General features: G+C 48.7%; 1 protein-coding gene across 1 annotated transcript; it reads right to left on the minus strand.

Moving 5' to 3' along the window:
* Positions 1-416: 416 nt before the first annotated feature.
* EDEM1 (ER degradation enhancing alpha-mannosidase like protein 1) lies at positions 417-13,280 on the minus strand. Its single transcript, XM_062500748.1, has 12 exons — positions 12,901-13,280; positions 12,180-12,252; positions 10,617-10,720; positions 9,660-9,831; positions 8,379-8,562; positions 7,726-7,900; positions 7,101-7,221; positions 6,529-6,699; positions 5,842-5,915; positions 5,018-5,114; positions 4,099-4,284; positions 417-3,180 (listed from the first exon to the last, which is right to left on the minus strand). Exons 1-12 carry the CDS (start codon positions 13,278-13,280, stop codon positions 3,091-3,093), a joined length of 1,827 nt encoding a protein of 608 aa, XP_062356732.1. The 3' UTR covers positions 417-3,090.
* Between the last annotated feature and the right edge of the window lie 4,792 nt (positions 13,281-18,072).

Below are 18,072 nucleotides of genomic sequence, written 5' to 3' on the forward strand. Positions count from 1 at the left end.
AACCAAAGTGATGGTCAGAGCTCATTTCCAGCTCCTGCTCTCAAACCCAGCACCAGCTGTTTCCCAGGCGGGAGAGAGCCCAGCAAGGCTCTTGGTGCAGAAATCCCACCTGGAAAAAAACAGATTTTTCATGGACTGATTGGACAAAGGATTGGGAATCCCAGCAGGGAGGTCAGGACCTGCTCACGAGACCAGGAGCTGCCACACTTCACTTACCCCACATCAATCCCTGCTCTCAGCTGCCCCCAAATCCTCACGGAGAGAAAGGGGAGCAGGGGGAGAAGACAGAGCCCTGTTGTTTTGGGGTGGGTATTCTCCTGCAGAAAGAATAAATGGGATTATCCCAGCTCTAACCAGTTGAAAGAAATCCCAGTGTACAGAAGGTGCAGGGAGATCCCCTACAAGACAAACACATATCCAAGTAGTCAAACACTATTCTTTAATGCAGATTTGCAAAATGCAAGCCAAGTGTTGAAAATTCAGGACATTTCATGAAAGCACATTTGGTCCTCTTCCAAGTTTCCCATCCTCAGTTAAATACTTCACAGATAAATAACAATTAAGCACATGGCACTTTTATTTAGGAAAACCTGATATTGCACATGATACCAAGAAATACAAGAGTCTATTTCAGAAGTGATTCCAGCACTGTTATCAGCTCCGTTTTTATGCCATTGACTTGTACAAAAGCTCTCATTTTAGTGCATAACAGGTGCCCTGTCCTTACAGAGTAAAAACATATCCAAGCAGTTTTAGAACAAAGAGGAAGAAAAGTTGGCTCCTGAAGGAACACTGAGTGTTTTACCACCAGCCTCCATGAGGATAAAGAGCATTTCTATGGAAAGATGGCTGCCACATCACCAGGCAACAGAAATTCCAAAGCAATTCCCCAGGGAGGCTGACCATTTTTGGCTGGAAAGGGCAATTCCTGTCTGGGCTGTTCCCATTCTCAGCCACCTTTCAATATTCCTGGCAATCACAAGAAAAACACAAAAACAGTTGTGCAACTTCCTCACAGTCGTGGACTTCTCTCTGGAAAGCTCTGGAATGGATTCTGTGCACAATCCTGGGCTGGGAGCCTCCCTGGGTTCAGTTCAGAAGGCACAAACACAGAAAGAGTGGCCAGTGCCACACTCAGGGAGCTCAGCTGGGAGTCAGGGACAAACCTGGACCAGGAGAAGCCACCACTGCACTGAGGGTGTGTCTGTCCTGGTGTCCTGTCCATCCCCAAATCCTGCCCACCCTGGCACTGCCACTCCATGAGTTTGCAGAGCCAGTGTGGGATGCTGTGCTGTGCTCCCACCCCACCACTTCTCATTGCAGGGCTGGATGAGCCCAGCTAGCCCAGGAGCAGCATTTGAGAGCCCAGACCCCTCAGCTCTGGGTGGGCAGAAGTGCCCCCCATCCTCCTGGGGACACCCCTGCCTCTGTCCATCCTCCTGCCCTTCTCACCCTGTGCCTGAACCTCTCCCAGCACCTCCCTGCATCACACCTTGAACTCTCTTCTCCTTTGAAACAACTCAAGCACTCCAATAATACACCTTTGGCAAAGCCAACTCTACAGGAGCTGGAATCACCAGCTGCCTCAAACACCAAGGCAACCATTGTAATGCAGTATTTTGGGAAATTTCAACCTATCTCCCTCTCCCCACTCCAACCCTTCAAACATACATAATAATTGTAAGAAGACTTGATACGTTTTTTTTTTTGCCTGAACACAAGATTCAACTATCATGGAATAGAATATTCTACAACAAAGTCCCTGAGGTGTATCTGTACATTAAAAGATTCCAATAATAACCTCTCCAGCAGAAACTTCATATTTATTAGAAATGTTTTGAGTTGCAACACGTGGTTTATGAAAACCAATGTTTTTGTAAGATGGTGAAAATACAGCAGATCAAGTCACCCTCGTATTTATCCCTCAATTTAAAAGTCATTAACCCAAAAATAACAGTCTACTACTTCAATTGTAGTCAAAAATTAGAAGTATATAAGCAATGGGGAACCACTGGAAAAAAAATAAAAAAACAAACAAAAAAAACAACTTGCTGTATTTAAAATAGCTGTTTTGGCCTCAGTTTGTTGTCACCCCTCAAGCCCTTAACTGCTTTCTTCCTGAAAGTTCAGAGATATCCTTACAGGATCTTAAAAAATAAAAATAAAAACCCACCCAAACATCTTTTTTTAAGTGACTTTTGGTTCCACTGTATTTTGAAACCAGCTCATCAGAAATACTTTTCCATCTTCCCAAGGAAGCTCAGTTTTCCCTGGTAGTGAAGAGAAATGAAGGCACTAAGACATGAATCCTGTCAGGAATGTGAAATTTGTTCTTCATGTAAGAACCGTGGCACCAGTTCTCAGCAGCATGTCTCCTGAAAAGGCACTAAAACATGGCAAACAAGGAAACTTTGGGAACTTCTGCCTGAGTGGCTTTGCAATTCCCCCTTCCCTCCCCCCATTCCCTCCCAAAAAGGCACCTGGGTTGGTTTGATCACTGGTTTCTACAGGCTCTCACAGCCCTGCAGGTTCTATCAGCTGCGAGTGGGAGGGATGTCAGACTCCAGCAACAGCTCTCACACCACCAGGAGTTATCCCTCCAAGAGTACTTAGAGCAGTTTTGTTTCAGCAAACCCAGTGGGTTCCTACCTGAGCAGACCTTAAGGTTGTGTATTGCTAGTCAGAAAAATTCAATAATTCAACTTGGTGTAAAAAATTGCACTTCCCCACTCCTTCCCCACGCACCGAGATCACTTCAGATTAAACACCAGACCCTGCTCTAGAGGGACATTTGTAACACAGCTACAAAGAGGTAGCTAAGTGGCACAGGCCAACTTGCCTTCTTTTTCTTTTAAAATATACTCAGCCTTCATTTTCAACACATTTTTCATAGGAAGTCTTGAAACAAGAGCTGTCTGTTGAGGTGGCACAGGTAACCCCAGCTCGGAGCACTGAGCTCCATCTCCTTTGTGTCCACAGCTGACCACAGGCCCAGGGGACACCTGGGGGACTCAGCCTGTGCAGGGAGCAGCTGGAGGGGGAGGAATGTCTGCAGAGCAATCCCAAGCTCAAGTTTCCCTGCAGGGTCCCTCAGATGAGTCCCACCATTCTGTCGATCTGTCTCATGTAGTTGCTCTTCAGGGGCAGCAGGTACCTCCTCTCATCAGGGACTCTGTTACACTGTTGAGAAAATTTACATCTTTTTAAAAGCTCTGATTCAAGCCCAGGCAAGCCCATCCCCGCTGCAGTCCTTTCAGACCCTCCCAGTACAGAAAATGGTACCAAATAACACTTTTTACTCCAACCTGGCCTCGTTCTTTGCAGACTTCCAGCACAAATCCCATAAATGAGCAGCGTTTCCTCAGTGCAGGCTGCAGCTTCCAAGCACACAGCTCAGCTTGTTGTGCAACTGAGATTTCCTTCACTATGACAACTGCAAATGTTTAAAATAATGCTCTTTTTCTGGAGCTTTGAGGGGAGGAGGGAAGGAACCACACCAGAACCTACCAGCAGAGATTTAAAAAATTGTCCTTAACTACTCCAGTGGAAGGTGTCCCTGCCCATGGGGGTGGAATGAGATGCTCTTTAAAGTCCTCTCAAACCATTCTGTGATTTTGTGATTAAAACCAGATCTGTTCTGGTTGGTGATGGGCACTGGAGCCACATCTCTCAGCTGAGGCCTTGCTAAAAAAGGCCCCCTTTATATCCCTAAAACCCACACTGAGGAAGACAAAGCTTGGTTTACATGGTTTGGTTTAGATGGTTTACATGACTCTCTGCTTCTCCCTTTGCCCCTGACAGCAACACTGGAGAGTTTTAAGGGCAAAGAAGAGGGGAAGGGAAAAATAATCGGAAGTAAATTAACAAAGAACAAAAAAATCGCTGCCAAATACTTCAAAGGGGACAGGTTTCACCTTCACCAGAATCCCTCACATGATCCCATTTATGCTGCTGCTCAACGTGTTTTTCAGGGCAGCTTTCCAGGCACTTAGCATTTCTAAAGGCAACACTCCAGTTGTACCAGCTCCCAAGGGCTCTGCGTGTCCTGCCCGCCCCTTCCCCTGTCCCCCAGGCAGGAGCAGCCTGTGCTTTCCTTACGTTGGAGCTGAAGTTGGCAGCCTTGAGCTCGGTGGGTTTGGTTTTGTGGGTGCTGTCCTCCTCTCCAGGCAGGATGTCCTCCCACAGAGAGCTCCGGAAACGCTCATCCACAGACACGATGTGGCCCTCAGTAGTAAACATGAACTTATTCCCAGATTTATGCACTGGATTCTCTTCATCAAACAACTGAAGGAGACACAGGAGGGAGAGACAGTCATTGCAGGTGTGCCACATCCTTCATCTCCCAGTAACAAGGAGTTGGAAACAGGTACTCGGGCTTTGAGGGACCACACAGAAATACCTTTTAGTGCTAAATAATGCAGGAGCAAATGGCAATAAATAGTCTTAATGCAAAGGATTGATCTGAGCAGTTAGAAGAGGAGAGCAGAACATAAACTTCTCACGCAACTTAAAGTGCTCTTATTTTTCTAAGCTGCTCTGTGAGGCATTTCTAGGCTGGCATCCACTCAGCCACAGATTTATTTGGTTTTCTGCACACTAAAGGAGACTGAGAACAGGGGTTTAGGCAATGTCAGCCCAAATGCTTTCTCCTGTGAGTGCCAAAGCCCAGCAGGGAGAAAGCAGAGGCGGCTCCAGGCAGCAGGGCTGAAAGCAGCCATGAGCTCAGAGCTGAGCAGCAGCTCCCTCCAGTCCTGCCCCCTCTCCTGTCCAGCCCCTCCCCAAAGATCTGCAGCTCCCCAGGTTCAGAAACCACTCCTGGGCAGCTGCCCCACCTCAGAGACTGGGGTGAGCTCAAAGAAGAGGAGCTCAGCCTGAATCTCCTCCATGCACAAACCCCAGAGCTCAGCAGGTTGTCATTAATGATGCCCCTCCCAAACCCAGCCCAGTTTCTAATTAATAATTAATAACCTCCTGCCCCTCCTGTGCCATTTCTGGGCTCAGTGGAACACACACGTACCAGGTACAAATATTTACAGGTTTCACTGAGGAAGAAGCTCTCCATTCGATCCTCCTTGGTCTTCTCCACCACGTGGTGCAACGTGGCATAGCCACACCTGCAACATTGGACATGGGTTTGGGGTCAGTCCCAGCTGTCCTGCTCCCTAAGTGCTGCCCAGACATTCCTTCACTCGGGAGCATCCCCACTGCCAGGGGTGAAGGTCAAATGGAACAAGTGTGCTGTGCAAGCACTCACTGGTTATTGGTTCTGGGGTGCTCAGGGTCTGTGATCACCTGAACCCCACTCAGCAGCAAAGCCTGACCTGGCCAATCATTACACATTTGTCAAGAAAATAAGTCAATTAATAATAAGGAATAAAAATTCACTGTCTTCCCCCTGAGCCTTGCAAGAAGTTCAGCTACTCAGTGTTAAAGTCAGGGTTGACTGCTGCTGTCTGGAACTGGAAGCTGATATCCAACAGCACCTGGCTTAGGGGCCATCCCTCAGTGCACCTAAACACCACGAGGAGAGAAATAATCTTGCAGGATTCCTAGGAAAAATCCCAACTACTATTTTCAACAGTTTTTAGCAGTTGATCATCAACAATGCATTCTGAAAGGCAGTGATAAAATTCCAAAGCTATATAGATGCCACTGGACTATAATTTCATTTTCAGATGGGAAAGAAAGAAGTGCTCAGTAAATCAATCATCACTTGTGGCTTTCAAGGTGGGCTGGGTTTTCTGGTTTACCTACATGTGGCAGACTGGATTCTATATAATATTTGTATAATAAAATGTAGGTATATAGCACTGAGAGAAGAAAAGAACATTGAAGACTGACTTTGCTTTTGTATATTTTTCCAAACTCTGCAGAATATCCATTCCCACATGAAGGTAAAATGGGTTCTTTGTGGCCTAAATAAGGAAGACAGACAAGAGTTAGAGTCAGCAATTTTGAAATCCTGTAAAAATAACACAACAAAGGCCTATTGGTAGCAGAGTTTGTGTATCACAGCAAACTTATCTTTATAGGAGCGTGACTTGGATTAGCCAATGCAAGCATCTCACATTTGCTTTAGTGTAAATGCTAGAAAACCTGCAGTTAATCCAAACTCTCTGATCCCTTCCTTGTAGGCAGACAGATATTTTAGTTTATTGTACCTGTGCCTGGACACTACTGCAAGGAAAGCTGTTACATTTACTTTGACAATTTTGGTTGAGCAGTCACAATTCTCTGCCTTGTAAAAATCTGCCAGCAGTTTTTAGAAAAGGTTGTTTAGTGTTGTTTTTGCCTGCCTTATTAAAAAGGGTATTTTTGAAGCAAACAGCAGGTCCACAACGTTGCTCAACACTGCAGTGCCTGCCCAGAGACTCCACATGACAAGAGGCAGCTCCAGGGCTGCCAAACTTCAGCTTGGTCAGAGGTCGGGGGGGGGGAAAAAAAATGTGACTTTCTGGGGGAAAAGTGACTTTCTGAACAAAAGCATTTTGGCCAGGCTGTGATGTGCAGCTCAGAGAAGTCCAATACCTGATAAAGGAGATATGTGGACTCCACCAGCTCCGGCCTCAGTGGGTAGAAGGGAACATCTGGGGCCTGCAGCTGCCAGTTGTACCTCTCTGGGAGAGCTCCATAGCGTTTCCATATGGCATAATAGAAGGCATGGAGACAAATGGCATCTTCCACATCTCCTATCAACACCTGGGCACGAGAGCAGCCAGAGACACACACACTTAGTGCTGCAAGCCAGCAAAGATGAGAGCGTGGCATCTAATGCAACTCTTCTCCCATAAAACACACACAAAATAACCCCCAAAAGTACTCGTGTATTCATTCTCTGCAGTAGAAGCTTTAGCAGAGCCTCACAGCACAGAATACAAATGGTGAGGTTAAAAGAGGGAAGCTGCAAGTCTCTCAGATCCAGCAGAGAGCAGGCCAGGCCTCCCCACCCTGCTGTGTTAATGCAGAGCTGAACTGAACTCTTTATCAGAGCAGCCAGATGCAATCCCTCAGGGGGCAGCTCAGCTCAGAACTCCCACTCATTCCCAGCCCAGGATTAGGATGGGCCTTTCTCCTTGGCCTTTACCAGAAGGAAAGTTTACCTGCAGTCCAGGGAAAAAGGCCTGCAGAGAGTCAATCCAGGTGTTCATCAGCTGGCCCGTGTACATGTTCACATTGACGTACAGGGGAGGGTCACCCTCTCCTTCATTGCAGGCCTCCCGACTGCCAGGGAACAAGAGCAACATGGAAGTGCTCTGCTTGAGGAGAGCACAGCACACTGCCACCAGCAAAGGCGAGCAGCCACTGGTTTGCTGTGCTGGGCTCATTGTAAAGGAACCCAAACATCAGTCGTGCTCTCAGAGAAGTTAATTCATAAAGGGATGCATCCTATCTTAGAGCTCTGCCAGCAAAATCTCTACCAAAAAGTCATGCCAGGCAAGATCTGTTTTAGAAAAACAAAGCAGCCAATTTAATACATTTCTTTTGCAGTGCCAGACTTTTCTCAGCCTTAACATTTATAAATGGGACAGGAACCAGTTTGGCTTCTCTGCACCTGATCAGTTGCTGAGGAAAGAGGAGCCTGCCATGGAAATGAGATTCTGCTCTCCCAGTAAAAAATGAGAACAGATTTTCTAGAGCACGACACAAAGCACTATAAACAGATATGTTTCAGATCTTCCAGAGGATTCACTGCACAAGGAATTGATGCTGACGTGAATCACATACCCTCTCCTCAAGTGGTTCTGAATGTTCTGATAAGCAGCGTTGAACATCTCCAGGTCTTCCTTTTCTCCAAAGAGGATGTAGGACTTCAGCAGGTACTCATAGAACGAATCTGACCCTGCTCCCAGTCCACTTTGCTTTCCAACCCAGTGACCAGTCTGGATATTCACAACATTTCCTTTAAGAACAAACCAAAAGTTTAATCTGAGGTTGCAGAGTATACCAGGGAAAAACAATCCAGTCAAGACTTGGGAATATTACACATTCACAAATTCCCAAGAAGGAAGGATCAAAGATTAACATCAGATGAAGTGTTACAGTGGTAGATTCATCTGAGGAACACCCACACACATGCAGTTATTTTAAGTACTTTTAGTCATCTGCCAATCTGAATTATATTAATGGGGACACAAATCAGGGCCTTCAGTTCCATTCCCCAGTCTTGTGAAAAATTCCATTTGAAAACCTGTGCCCTAAAGGAGTCTTTCAGAGACTCCATTTTTCTTAGAAAACCCCAAAGTGCCCTTAGTTCAACACAACCCCAGGGAACAGAAGGAGAATGTGACTGAACAGCTGCAGAGGGAGCAGAAGGACAAAGGTGAGGACACCTTTGGTGGAAGAACTGGCCTGAAGGCACAGCAGCAGTCAGACATTACCCAGCAGTCCAGTGTTACTGCTCCTGAGGCTCCACAGGGCCTTCACAGCTCTCCTGGCCACCCATTCGAAGGTGGAATCACCAAGGAGCCTGCTGAGGATCCCAAACTCCACCAGCAAGGACCCAGCTCCTGCTGTGCAGGTCTCGTTGTGGCTGTCTGGAGGAACCCCCTTCTTCAGGTTCACCTGTGAACAGGGACAGGCAGGCTGCACTCAGCCAGCTGTGCTCACAGCTGCACCCTCACCTTCAGCAACAAGCCTTTTTGGTAGTTTTTGCACAATGTGGAGCATGGAATGTGCACAGAGACACAAAACCAGCAGTGCTGCTTGGAAAGCTTTCCTGTAGAATTCCTGGCATTCTGCTTCCAGCTTTGTAGCGCCATGCTTAAAGTGGGCAAGCCTCATTTTTCTCTTATGCTTGCTAACCCTTGCAAACTTCACTCCACTTTTTCATGCTTTCCACTAAACATCCAGGTTCTCCCTTCTTTGCTACCCCCCAATTTGTGCTGTTGAAACCAAGAGCTTCCTGAGTGGATGCTCCTCCCCTTCCCCATGGAAGGCAGCCTGAAGGGAAGTTACACCATCCTCAGCTGCTTTACCAGGCCCTGAACAGAAGTGAAAATTCACATTTCTACAGCCTGGCAGGTCTGGAGGAAAAGCAGTGCTGCTGTCTCTAGAAATTAAGAGCAGCCAGGCAAGTGCCAATTATAATTTTGCAGTTTAGGAGTGTTCCAGTAGTAGTGACATCCTTCTGCTTGCCAACTGCATCTGCCTAAAACAGGAGGCTGCAGCATCCAAGAATCCCAGAGTACTGAGTACCCAGTGAGCAGTCTACAGGAAAATTCTAAATTCCAAGCCCAGTATGATAAATATTTCAGAAGAGTTTTATTCTAACATAACTGTTTTAGTAGCAAGTCACCAACAGAGTCACTTTCCTCAGCTATTTGCCTTTACAGTATTCCTTGTTTATGACAATATTGTCAGCTGCTGTGTGACACAGGGAATGCTCTAGCCAAACAGCACAGACACAAATGACTCCTGACCCACAGGGAACAGTAAACACAGTGAAAAAGCAGCTCAGGGAAAACATTTACTAGACAGAAGGAGCAACGTCTATTACCCACGTCATCAAAACTTAGGGCAGTTTCCCCTGTGTCATTTTAGAATAACTTGGAGCAGGCTCAATACCCCAAGTGCACATAAAAGGGCACAAAATTTAATTTGCAGGACAGGTGAAACACTGCTTTGAGCCTGTTCCCCCCAGGGCTGCTGTGCACACTCACCCGAGGATAGGGAATTCCAGTTTTGGTGTTCTCAAAGGCTGGGAGCAGCCTCACTGCCAGGTCATGAGCCAAGTGCAGCAGCTCATTGTCATAATCCTTAATGGTCATGTCACCAAAGGGCTGCTTGGTGTCTGTAATGATGATGTGGGCAGACAGCAGGCTTCCCAAAACTCTGTGGGAAAAGGGAAATTCAGGTTTTCAGTCTGTTCTGAACTTCATTCTTCACCTAAACACCTTACTGGTGTCATGTCTGACAGAATTATTACTTTGTGCTCCTTCCAGGCACTACACAAAATGATCTGGTTTTCCCCCACCAGTAGTGAACACATGCAGAAATCATGCTGCAGTCAGCCACAGTATCCCAAAACCTGCTTCTGCAAAATTCATCTGACCCAGGAGTTCTTGTAACAGGTCTGTTTAAGAGTGAAGACCTCCTTGTTCCTGCAAATGGCAGGAAGGGTGTTACATAAACTTAGCTCTCAGAAAAAAGAAAGCCTAGCCAAGTGAAGCAGGAATAAACACTGCTTGAGACACACAGAAAATGAAACCCTTTAAAATCATTTCCAAGACAGAAGAGTCTTATTTTTATCTAAAATGAAAGTGAAAGTGAGCAGAAGTCCATGAAACAGAAACAAACCAGGGAAAAGCTGTCCCAGAGCTGTTCGCTGGGCCCAGATCTGAGTGTCTGCTGCAAGAGTGACAACAAAAAAGCAGAGTCTGCAAGCACAGAGCCAACCACTGTCTCACTGCTCCAGATCTCACGGGACTGATTAAAATTGTTTCCAGTAAGAAAGGATGGAATATTTTCATAGAACATTAAAAAACAGCTTACTTGAGGAACAAATTAGGGAATAAAGCCTGCCAAAAACCTCCTAATCAATGATTTCACTTTGAATTACACTCACCAAGTCTTTAACCTTGTTACTGCTTTAAAGACAAGAACTCAGCACCACATACCTGATTGTTGCCTCAAAAACTTGGACTGTGGAGTCTTTGTCAAATGAAACTGTGTCAATCACCAACTTCACTGCCTTCTGGAATTCTGAGGAGTTTCCCATTACCTTTTACAGAAAAACAAAGCTAGTTTGTACAATTGTTGCTTCACAAGAGGGTTGGGGAAGAGAATGGCAAGTTCACGTCTTAGGCCAGCAGTCAGATTTAGCACACTGAGTGTTCAAACTGCCTGAAGTGTCAGTTCAAGAGTTAAATTTAGCTTAAAACATAACACAACTTACAGAACAATGAAGTTTGATTTAATGTTTATTTGACCAAACACCAGTCCAACCTTTCAGGCTCCTGACCCAACACTGCACATCCAGGAGTCCTCTTAAGGGGTTAAGGCTTCCTACAGGTCTAACCTAGGAAGTGATTTCCACTGCATCCAGAGACAGATTAAATTCAGCCTGAGCTTCAGGGGAGCAGGAATGTGAAAGGAAAACACAAGTTCCTGCTTGCCTGACCTCATGAAAGGGCTGGGACATACCTAAATTTTAAACCAAAGCACCAGGTGCCAGCTGTCCCTATTGCCCAGACCCAGTGGGGAAGCATCACGTGTTTGAACTGAGCAATGAGGAGCAGAACAGGCTTCCCCCAGGCAGCAGCTTCTGAAACTCAAGAGACTTTGGCAACCAGAACCTTCACATTTGAGAAAAGTTAAGCACCGCCCTGCTGGTGAGAGGACAGGAAGGCACTGCTATCAGCCACATAGCACAGATCCCAAACTTCTCTCGCAGTAAAGCATTTCCTTTACTTCTGCTTTCAGTTCTGCTCAGAGCTGCCCTGCTTAAGCAGCTCCTCACCACTGCTGCAGTCCTAGGGTAGAATGGGAAGGGTTTTACACCCTTCCCAAAGAGCCCAAACCACCTTCTGCACCAGAGATCCACATCCTCCATGGCTCCAGCACTTCAGTGAGCCCTAACACTCCAGAGGGCACAAAACCTGCACAGATGACAATAACAAAACCTACTGGGGTCTCTGAAACTCATGACCCCATACCCTATGCTGCAGAAAACTGAGCTGCTGTTCACATTATCTTCCAGTTTTATCAGAGATGCAGGTGTGCCGCAGCTTTACAGGCTTTTCCCTCCTTCCTTTTACCACTCTTCACACAGACCTGTGTGTCAGTCAGGCCCCCTCTGGCAAGTGAAACAACCAGAGCTCTTCCAGCTATTGTGCACACAATGAACCCTCCTCCTGATGGACCTCCCAGCAACTCACAGCAGTTCCAGTTCAAATCCACCCACCCCGAGCACCAGTGATGGCATATCCCAAAGAGATCCCCTCTGAACCTTGGGGAGGAGCTCCAAAATTCCCTCTGTCTCATCTGGAAATTTCTGCTAACATCTCCAACTACTCTCATTCTGTTACTCCCACGGGACACCGCTGGTTTGTGATCCAGCTGTTAGCTCATGATCCAGCTGTTTGCAGCACCTGAGGAGCACCCCCCAGCCGGGCAGTCCCTGGGATGGCCAAGGCAGTCCCTGGGGTGGCCAGGGCAGTGTCCCCACACCAAGAACTCACCGCCAGCGTGTCCAGCGCGTCGATCAGCGTCAGGGAGTAGTTCCCCAGCACATCATTGATATTCAGGTTGGAGCTGGAAGAGCAGAATCACAGAATTGTTAAGGATGGAAGAGACCTGTGCAGATCATCCAAACCCTCAGTCCAGGCAGGGTCACCTGGAGCAGGTGACACAGGAACATGTCTGGGCAGGTTTGGAATGGCTCCAAAGGAGGAGGCTCCACGACTCCTTGGGCAGCTGTTCCACAGCTCTGCCCCACTATGGAAAGAAGTTGATTCCAGTACCTGAAGGGAGACTACAAGAAATATAGAGGGAGTGGATTGCCAGGACAAAGGGGAAATGGCTTCAAACTTAAGGGGAACAGGTTTACGTTGGATATTAACAGGGAATTCTTTCCTGGGAGGGCAGGCAGGCCCTGGCACAGGGTGTCCAGAGAAGCTGTGGCAATCGCTGGAAGTGTTCCAGGCCAGGGTGGACAGCCTGGGACAGTGGGAGGTGTCCCTGCCATGGTAGGGGTGGCGCTGGATGAACTTTAAGGTCCCTTCCCACCCAACGATTCATACAGAGGTGGAACTTGTACTGTAGCTTATGGCCTTTACCAGCTGTCCAGCGGCTGGGCCCAGCCTGACCCACACGGTGACACAAACACGGAGCGGTGCCAGCCCGGGTCCCGCAGCACCCACACATCCACCCACCCACCCACCCACCCCCGGCCGCACTCACGGGTCGCGGCGGTCGGGCCCGCGGCCCCGGCAGTGCAGCGGGTCCAGCTCGTCGCGGGGGAAGGCGTGCTCCATGTAGCTGTCGTAGCCGAACACGAACATGCCCCGGGCCGCGTCCCGCAGCCGGGCCCGCAGTTGCGGGGGGAAGGCTCCGCTGTAACGCCGCTCGTACTCATCGCCGCCCGCCGCCGCTCCCCACAGCCGGGCCCCGGGCCCCGCAGCGCCCGCGGGCGGGCCGGGCAGCGCGGGCGGCCGCGGGCCGGGGCAGGGCAGGCGCGGGTGCAGGCAGAGCCCGCGGGCCAGCGCGGGCAGCAGCACCAGCAGCGCCTGCAGCCCGAGCCGCAGCAGCAGCAGCCCCAGCACCACCGACCGCCATCGCATGGCCGCCCGCGCATAGCGCAGCGGCGCCGCCCGCGCCGCACCGCGGCCCCTTTAAGAGCAGAAGGGAAACGCGGGTCGGGTGCGGCGCAGAGCCCGCCCGCGTCGCGCTGCTATTGGTGGAGCCGGCGCGGGGGCCGGAGAGTCCGCCGGACATAGGGCGAGAGGTGTGTCACTCAATGCCAGCGCCCGGCCGCGTTAAAGGGGCGGAGCGGTGCGGGGCTGTCGTGGCACGGCTCGCGGCCGCGGCTCCGCCCGGGCAGCGGCGCGGCCTTCCCGGACAGGGCCGGGCCACGGGGCCCCGAGCCGGTACCGGGCCCTGCCCCGCCCTCACAGCCACCCCCGAGCGCTCCGGGCTGCGGAGATGGGAAAGGCTCCAGGGTGCCGCTGACAGCGGCAGGAGTGCGGCAGGAGTTTCTGCATGGAAAGGGACAGCAGCAGGGCTTTCTCCATGGAAAGGGACAGCAGCAGGGGTTTCTCCATGGAAAGGGACAGCAGCAGGGGTTTCTCCATGGAAAGGGACAGCAGCAGGGGTTTCTGCATGGAAAGGGACGGCAGCAGGGGTTTCTGCATGGAAAGGGACAGCAGCAGGGGTTTCTGCATGGAAAGGGACGGCAGCAGGGGTTTCTGCATGGAAAGGGACAGCAGCAGGGGTTTCTGCATGGAAAGGGACAGCAGCAGGGGTTTCTGCATGGAAAGGGACGGCAGCAGGGGTTTCTCCGTGGAAAGGGACGGCAGCAGGGGTTTCTGCATGGAAAGAGTGGTCAGGCTTTGGAACTGCCCTGGGAGGTTTGGAGTGCATGGCCATCCCTGGAGGTGTCCGAGGAATTCCAGGATGTGGCACTCAGTGCTCTGGGCTGGGGACGAGGTGAGGATCGGGCACAGCTGGAACTCGATGATCCTGGGGCTTTTTCCAGCCTCAGCGATGCTGGGATGCAGCCCCCTCGGGCCCTGGAGCCACAGGACACGGCAGGGAACGATCCCCAGCCAGGGCAGGAGCCGCGTTCCCTGGGAATTGCCGGAGGAGGAAGCCGGGCCACGCTCCCGGGCCAGCATGGTGGAGGAGATGGACACAGGGATTTCCACCCCACCGTGCCAGCAGTGCCTGGATAACAAGGAACAGAGCATCAGGTGTGACCTGGTGGCCCCGTGGGAGGGGCTCGGGGACAGCTGCAGAAATAGAAGAGCTGACAAATGCCAGGTGTGGGTGTGAGAGTGAACAGCCTCCAGTAGTACTGGTAAAACCAAACCTCTTGAAGGTGAGGAAAAGAACAGAAAGAAAGCACAGCTGGGGGGAGGTCAAGAGGAAAACCAGCTCCGAGCTACTCTAGCAACCTCTGAAGCATTCGAGTGTGTGGCTGTGAACAGGTCACTGGTCACTGAAGTGAGCTGCCCTTTCACCAAAGTGCCAGATCTGTTACCAGGAAATGGCACAGAATATGGAAAATGCCTGCACGGGAAAAAGAATAAAGGACTTATTATGCACGGACAACTAGACAATAATGATCTGTCTTCAGCCTGTAGTTGAGAGTGGATCAGAAGTCAGAGCTTTGTTTTCCAATTATTGTAACAGAAACAGTAGGATATTTCTAAATGAATCCAAACCAAGTATTACAGACTTCTGGATGCTGACTTTGGACAAAATCCTCTAGCCAAGACAATCTTTCAGTTCCCTTCCTCAGTCTACAGAATTCATGGATCTTTTAAATGTTATTCAAACCAAGAAGGGATTTCATTATTGATTCTAAAAAGAGGAAAATTCCTTCTTGTTGCAAAGACTGCAGTATCCACACCCCAAGTTAACACAATTGCACAAAAGCACCTTAACAGCTTACTTACTCTAGAGACTCTTGTGAGAATCAAGTTTAGCTTTAAATTTCACACACCACCACAACTTTTTCTTCCTCTATTGATATGTTTTCTCTGTTTGTTGAACAATATGGTTCAGGAACTTCAACCCAAAGGGTATTTTCAGAACGAAACACAAATGAGACCAAACAATGCTTCCAGTACCAGAACAAAAATAAATGATCAGAAATGGGAATTTCACAATCTGGCCTCTCAAAGTTGCCTGCACTGAGCACAAGGTTTACAGTCACTCTCCAGATTAAGTTACATAGTGAAAGACACCCAAATGTTTCCCATAATTCGGTAATGGGGGGGTCTTAGACATTTCTAACAATAAAAGCAGCTGTCCTACTACAGATGAATATGCAAAAAAGTGGTTTTCAACAACACTTTATTGAAGCACTTGAAAATTATCACAATGATAGATGTTGCCTTTAACAGAATAAAACCTGTCATGTCATAATTAAAAGGCACTAATCCTGGCACAAAGTCTACTTACCCACCTTCCACTGGGAGGGAAATAAAAACATCAAGTATTTCACTTCTCCTTTTAAAGAGTATGTGCAAAGCCCCTGTGAGTGCCATTCATGTTTGCCACTGGAGTGACAGGTGAGAGAAAACCCCTGTGTTTCACCAGGACACGCTGGAACACGCAGCAGCTGCAGCCCTAAAGCAGCAGAGCACTCTCTGAAGGGTCATGGTCTGGTGAGACAAGCTGTTCTGCACTCCCATTTTGGGAACTAAAGCCCTGAAGCTCAGGCACTCACACGTTACTTTAACACGATTCACCGTCCGTGTCAGCTTAGGAACACAGCTAAATATCCTGCTGCCCACCCCTTTGTGGGATGCCCACTCCTCAGGGTCAGTGCAGGAGCAAGGCAGGGGAGCAGTGCTGGCATGCTGGGGGAGCACAGTTCCTGCACAAAGCAAACCAGGACGTGCCACTGCACAGCCACGGCAACAACAAAGAAACCTCAGGCAAGTTAAAAGCTCGATAATCCTGCTAAGCCATACCTCAGGTTATTACAGATCCCTGCACAACATTCCTAGATCCAACAGAGACTGTTTTAAGGCATTGTCTTTGGCCTTTTCTTCTACCAGAAAGTGAAGATTATGCAGTTTGATATGTCAGCACCCAAAATCTTTCCAACCTGTTTCCATCACGACGCAAAGAGAAAACATAAATCACTGAGAAACTGGGTTATGGGTTCCAGGGGTCATGGAACAGCTCCCCATTTGTGCACCTTTCCTGCTGCAAAGTGGTGGGACAGAGCTGCTCTGTGCAGCTGCCCAGCCCCTCAGCTGTCCCTGGGTGATGGGAGCTCCCCTGCTCTGTAAGGAACTTTAAGGAACCACCATCCACACTGAAACTGCAAGGACGGGGACACTCCAAGGAAAACTCTCCCACAGCCAGAGCTGTGGCAGCAAGCACAACCACTCCTCATCTCAGCACTGCTGCTCCAGGACCACTGCACTGACCAGAGCCACCAAGGACTGAGAGCTGATTGCAACCCCAGGACAGCACACAATGCCCACACCCCACCAGTCACAGAGACAGGACTGCTGTCCAACCTCCAGGTATTCACCACGAGTTCTCTCTGGCTCAGTGTCTGCCTTTTCACAAGAGTTGCTTTTCTTAACACGCCAGCAGTCAAGACCTGCATCAGGAGTTTCAGGGTTATGGCTATTGATGTCAAAAGCAGTAACTTACAAAACTAAAATGCATCCCCAAAAGCGACTTTTGTGAAGAAAATGGGCAACTTAATCAGCCTCTTCTTACTGTCTGTGCTCACCACAGAGCCTGAGACAAGCAATCACGGTGAGATTCCATGTCTAGAACACAGCTACAGCAGCCAAGTTCAGCAAAGACCACTGCTAATGCCTGAACTCCACACCTTCATTAGGCCAGAAAAGATTTAACCTTGGACATAAAGTACCAGATGAGTATTGTTTCCAGTCCAAGGCTGAAAGGTGTTGAGAAGGAACACTTCCTCCAGTTCCCTTGTTTTAAAGGAAAGGTACCTGCCAAGTTACTCAAGCCCAGGAACAGCCCAAGGTCAGGCCTGTGCACTGGAATCAAACAGCCCCTCTGAGGTCTCCTTCCTGCCTCACGAGTAACCAAGGGCTGGCAGAGCAGTAGCAGAACATCTGAAACAGCATTTTGGCCAGTATTGCCAACGTACCTTTTAGAGCACACACATCATAGGGGACCCCTGTGTCTCTCCCTGCTACTTACACCAAGAAACAAAACTGGCTCTGAAACACCTCATCAAGCAAAGAGCTGTGGGCCAGCTCATCCCACAGCTGATTCAGTAAATCTACTGAATGATTATTGGTGCTGGTATCACACGAACCAGGCTGGCAAGGCTGGGTGCACAAACACTGCTTTCAGATTTGTGTCTAGACATTTCACTTTGACTATGAACTGCAGGGAGCTTGTTCTGCATGCAGGAAACTCCCAAAGAAATATGCACACGATCTTTAACAGTTCACTAGTCCTTCCCAGCTGAGTTACACATAAAGGATGCTCAATGACCTGCCCTCAGGACTAAAAACTAACCCGATACAGCTCAGCAAGTTTGAAAGCCTACATGGAGACAAGCCTGAAACAAGACATCCAATTTCTTACCGTTAATTGGAAGATGCTGATAGTCAGTCCTACAAATTAATCAGTGTCCTAAGAGAAATTAATACAACAAAAACCTTTGGGAAGAACAGCCAGTGAAACTTTGGATTAAAACGACAGCAAAGATTTTGTTCAAGACCTCAGTCAACAAAAGCCTCGCTTTTCCACTGAGATAAGAATCTTTCTCCTTTAATTGGTAGTGAATGATCAGGCACTGCAAGATCTGACACTTGTGCTAGAAAAACAAAGGTTTTTCTGTAGGCTTGACACAAGAACCAAGCTTGCAGACACATGCATTTCTCTCCTGAAAACAGAGCTCCA

This window comes from Cinclus cinclus, chromosome 12 (assembly GCF_963662255.1).
Source record: "Cinclus cinclus chromosome 12, bCinCin1.1, whole genome shotgun sequence".
Classification (NCBI taxonomy): Eukaryota; Metazoa; Chordata; class Aves; order Passeriformes; family Cinclidae; genus Cinclus; species Cinclus cinclus.

What these genes read in the sequence shown, in the direction of transcription:
- EDEM1 (XM_062500748.1), bottom strand. Translation starts at nt 13,280, where the DNA reads ATGCGATGGCGGTCGGTGGTGCTGGGGCTGCTGCTGCTGCGGCTCGGG. An exon ending in ACGCGCTGGACACGCTGGCG is followed by an intron (nt 10,721 to 12,179) that starts GTGAGTTCTTGG and finishes TTTCTGTAAAAG; the next exon opens with GTAATGGGAAACTCCTCAGA. An exon ending in CAGTAACACTGGACTGCTGG is followed by an intron (nt 7,901 to 8,378) that starts GTAATGTCTGAC and finishes TTGTTCTTAAAG; the next exon opens with GAAATGTTGTGAATATCCAG.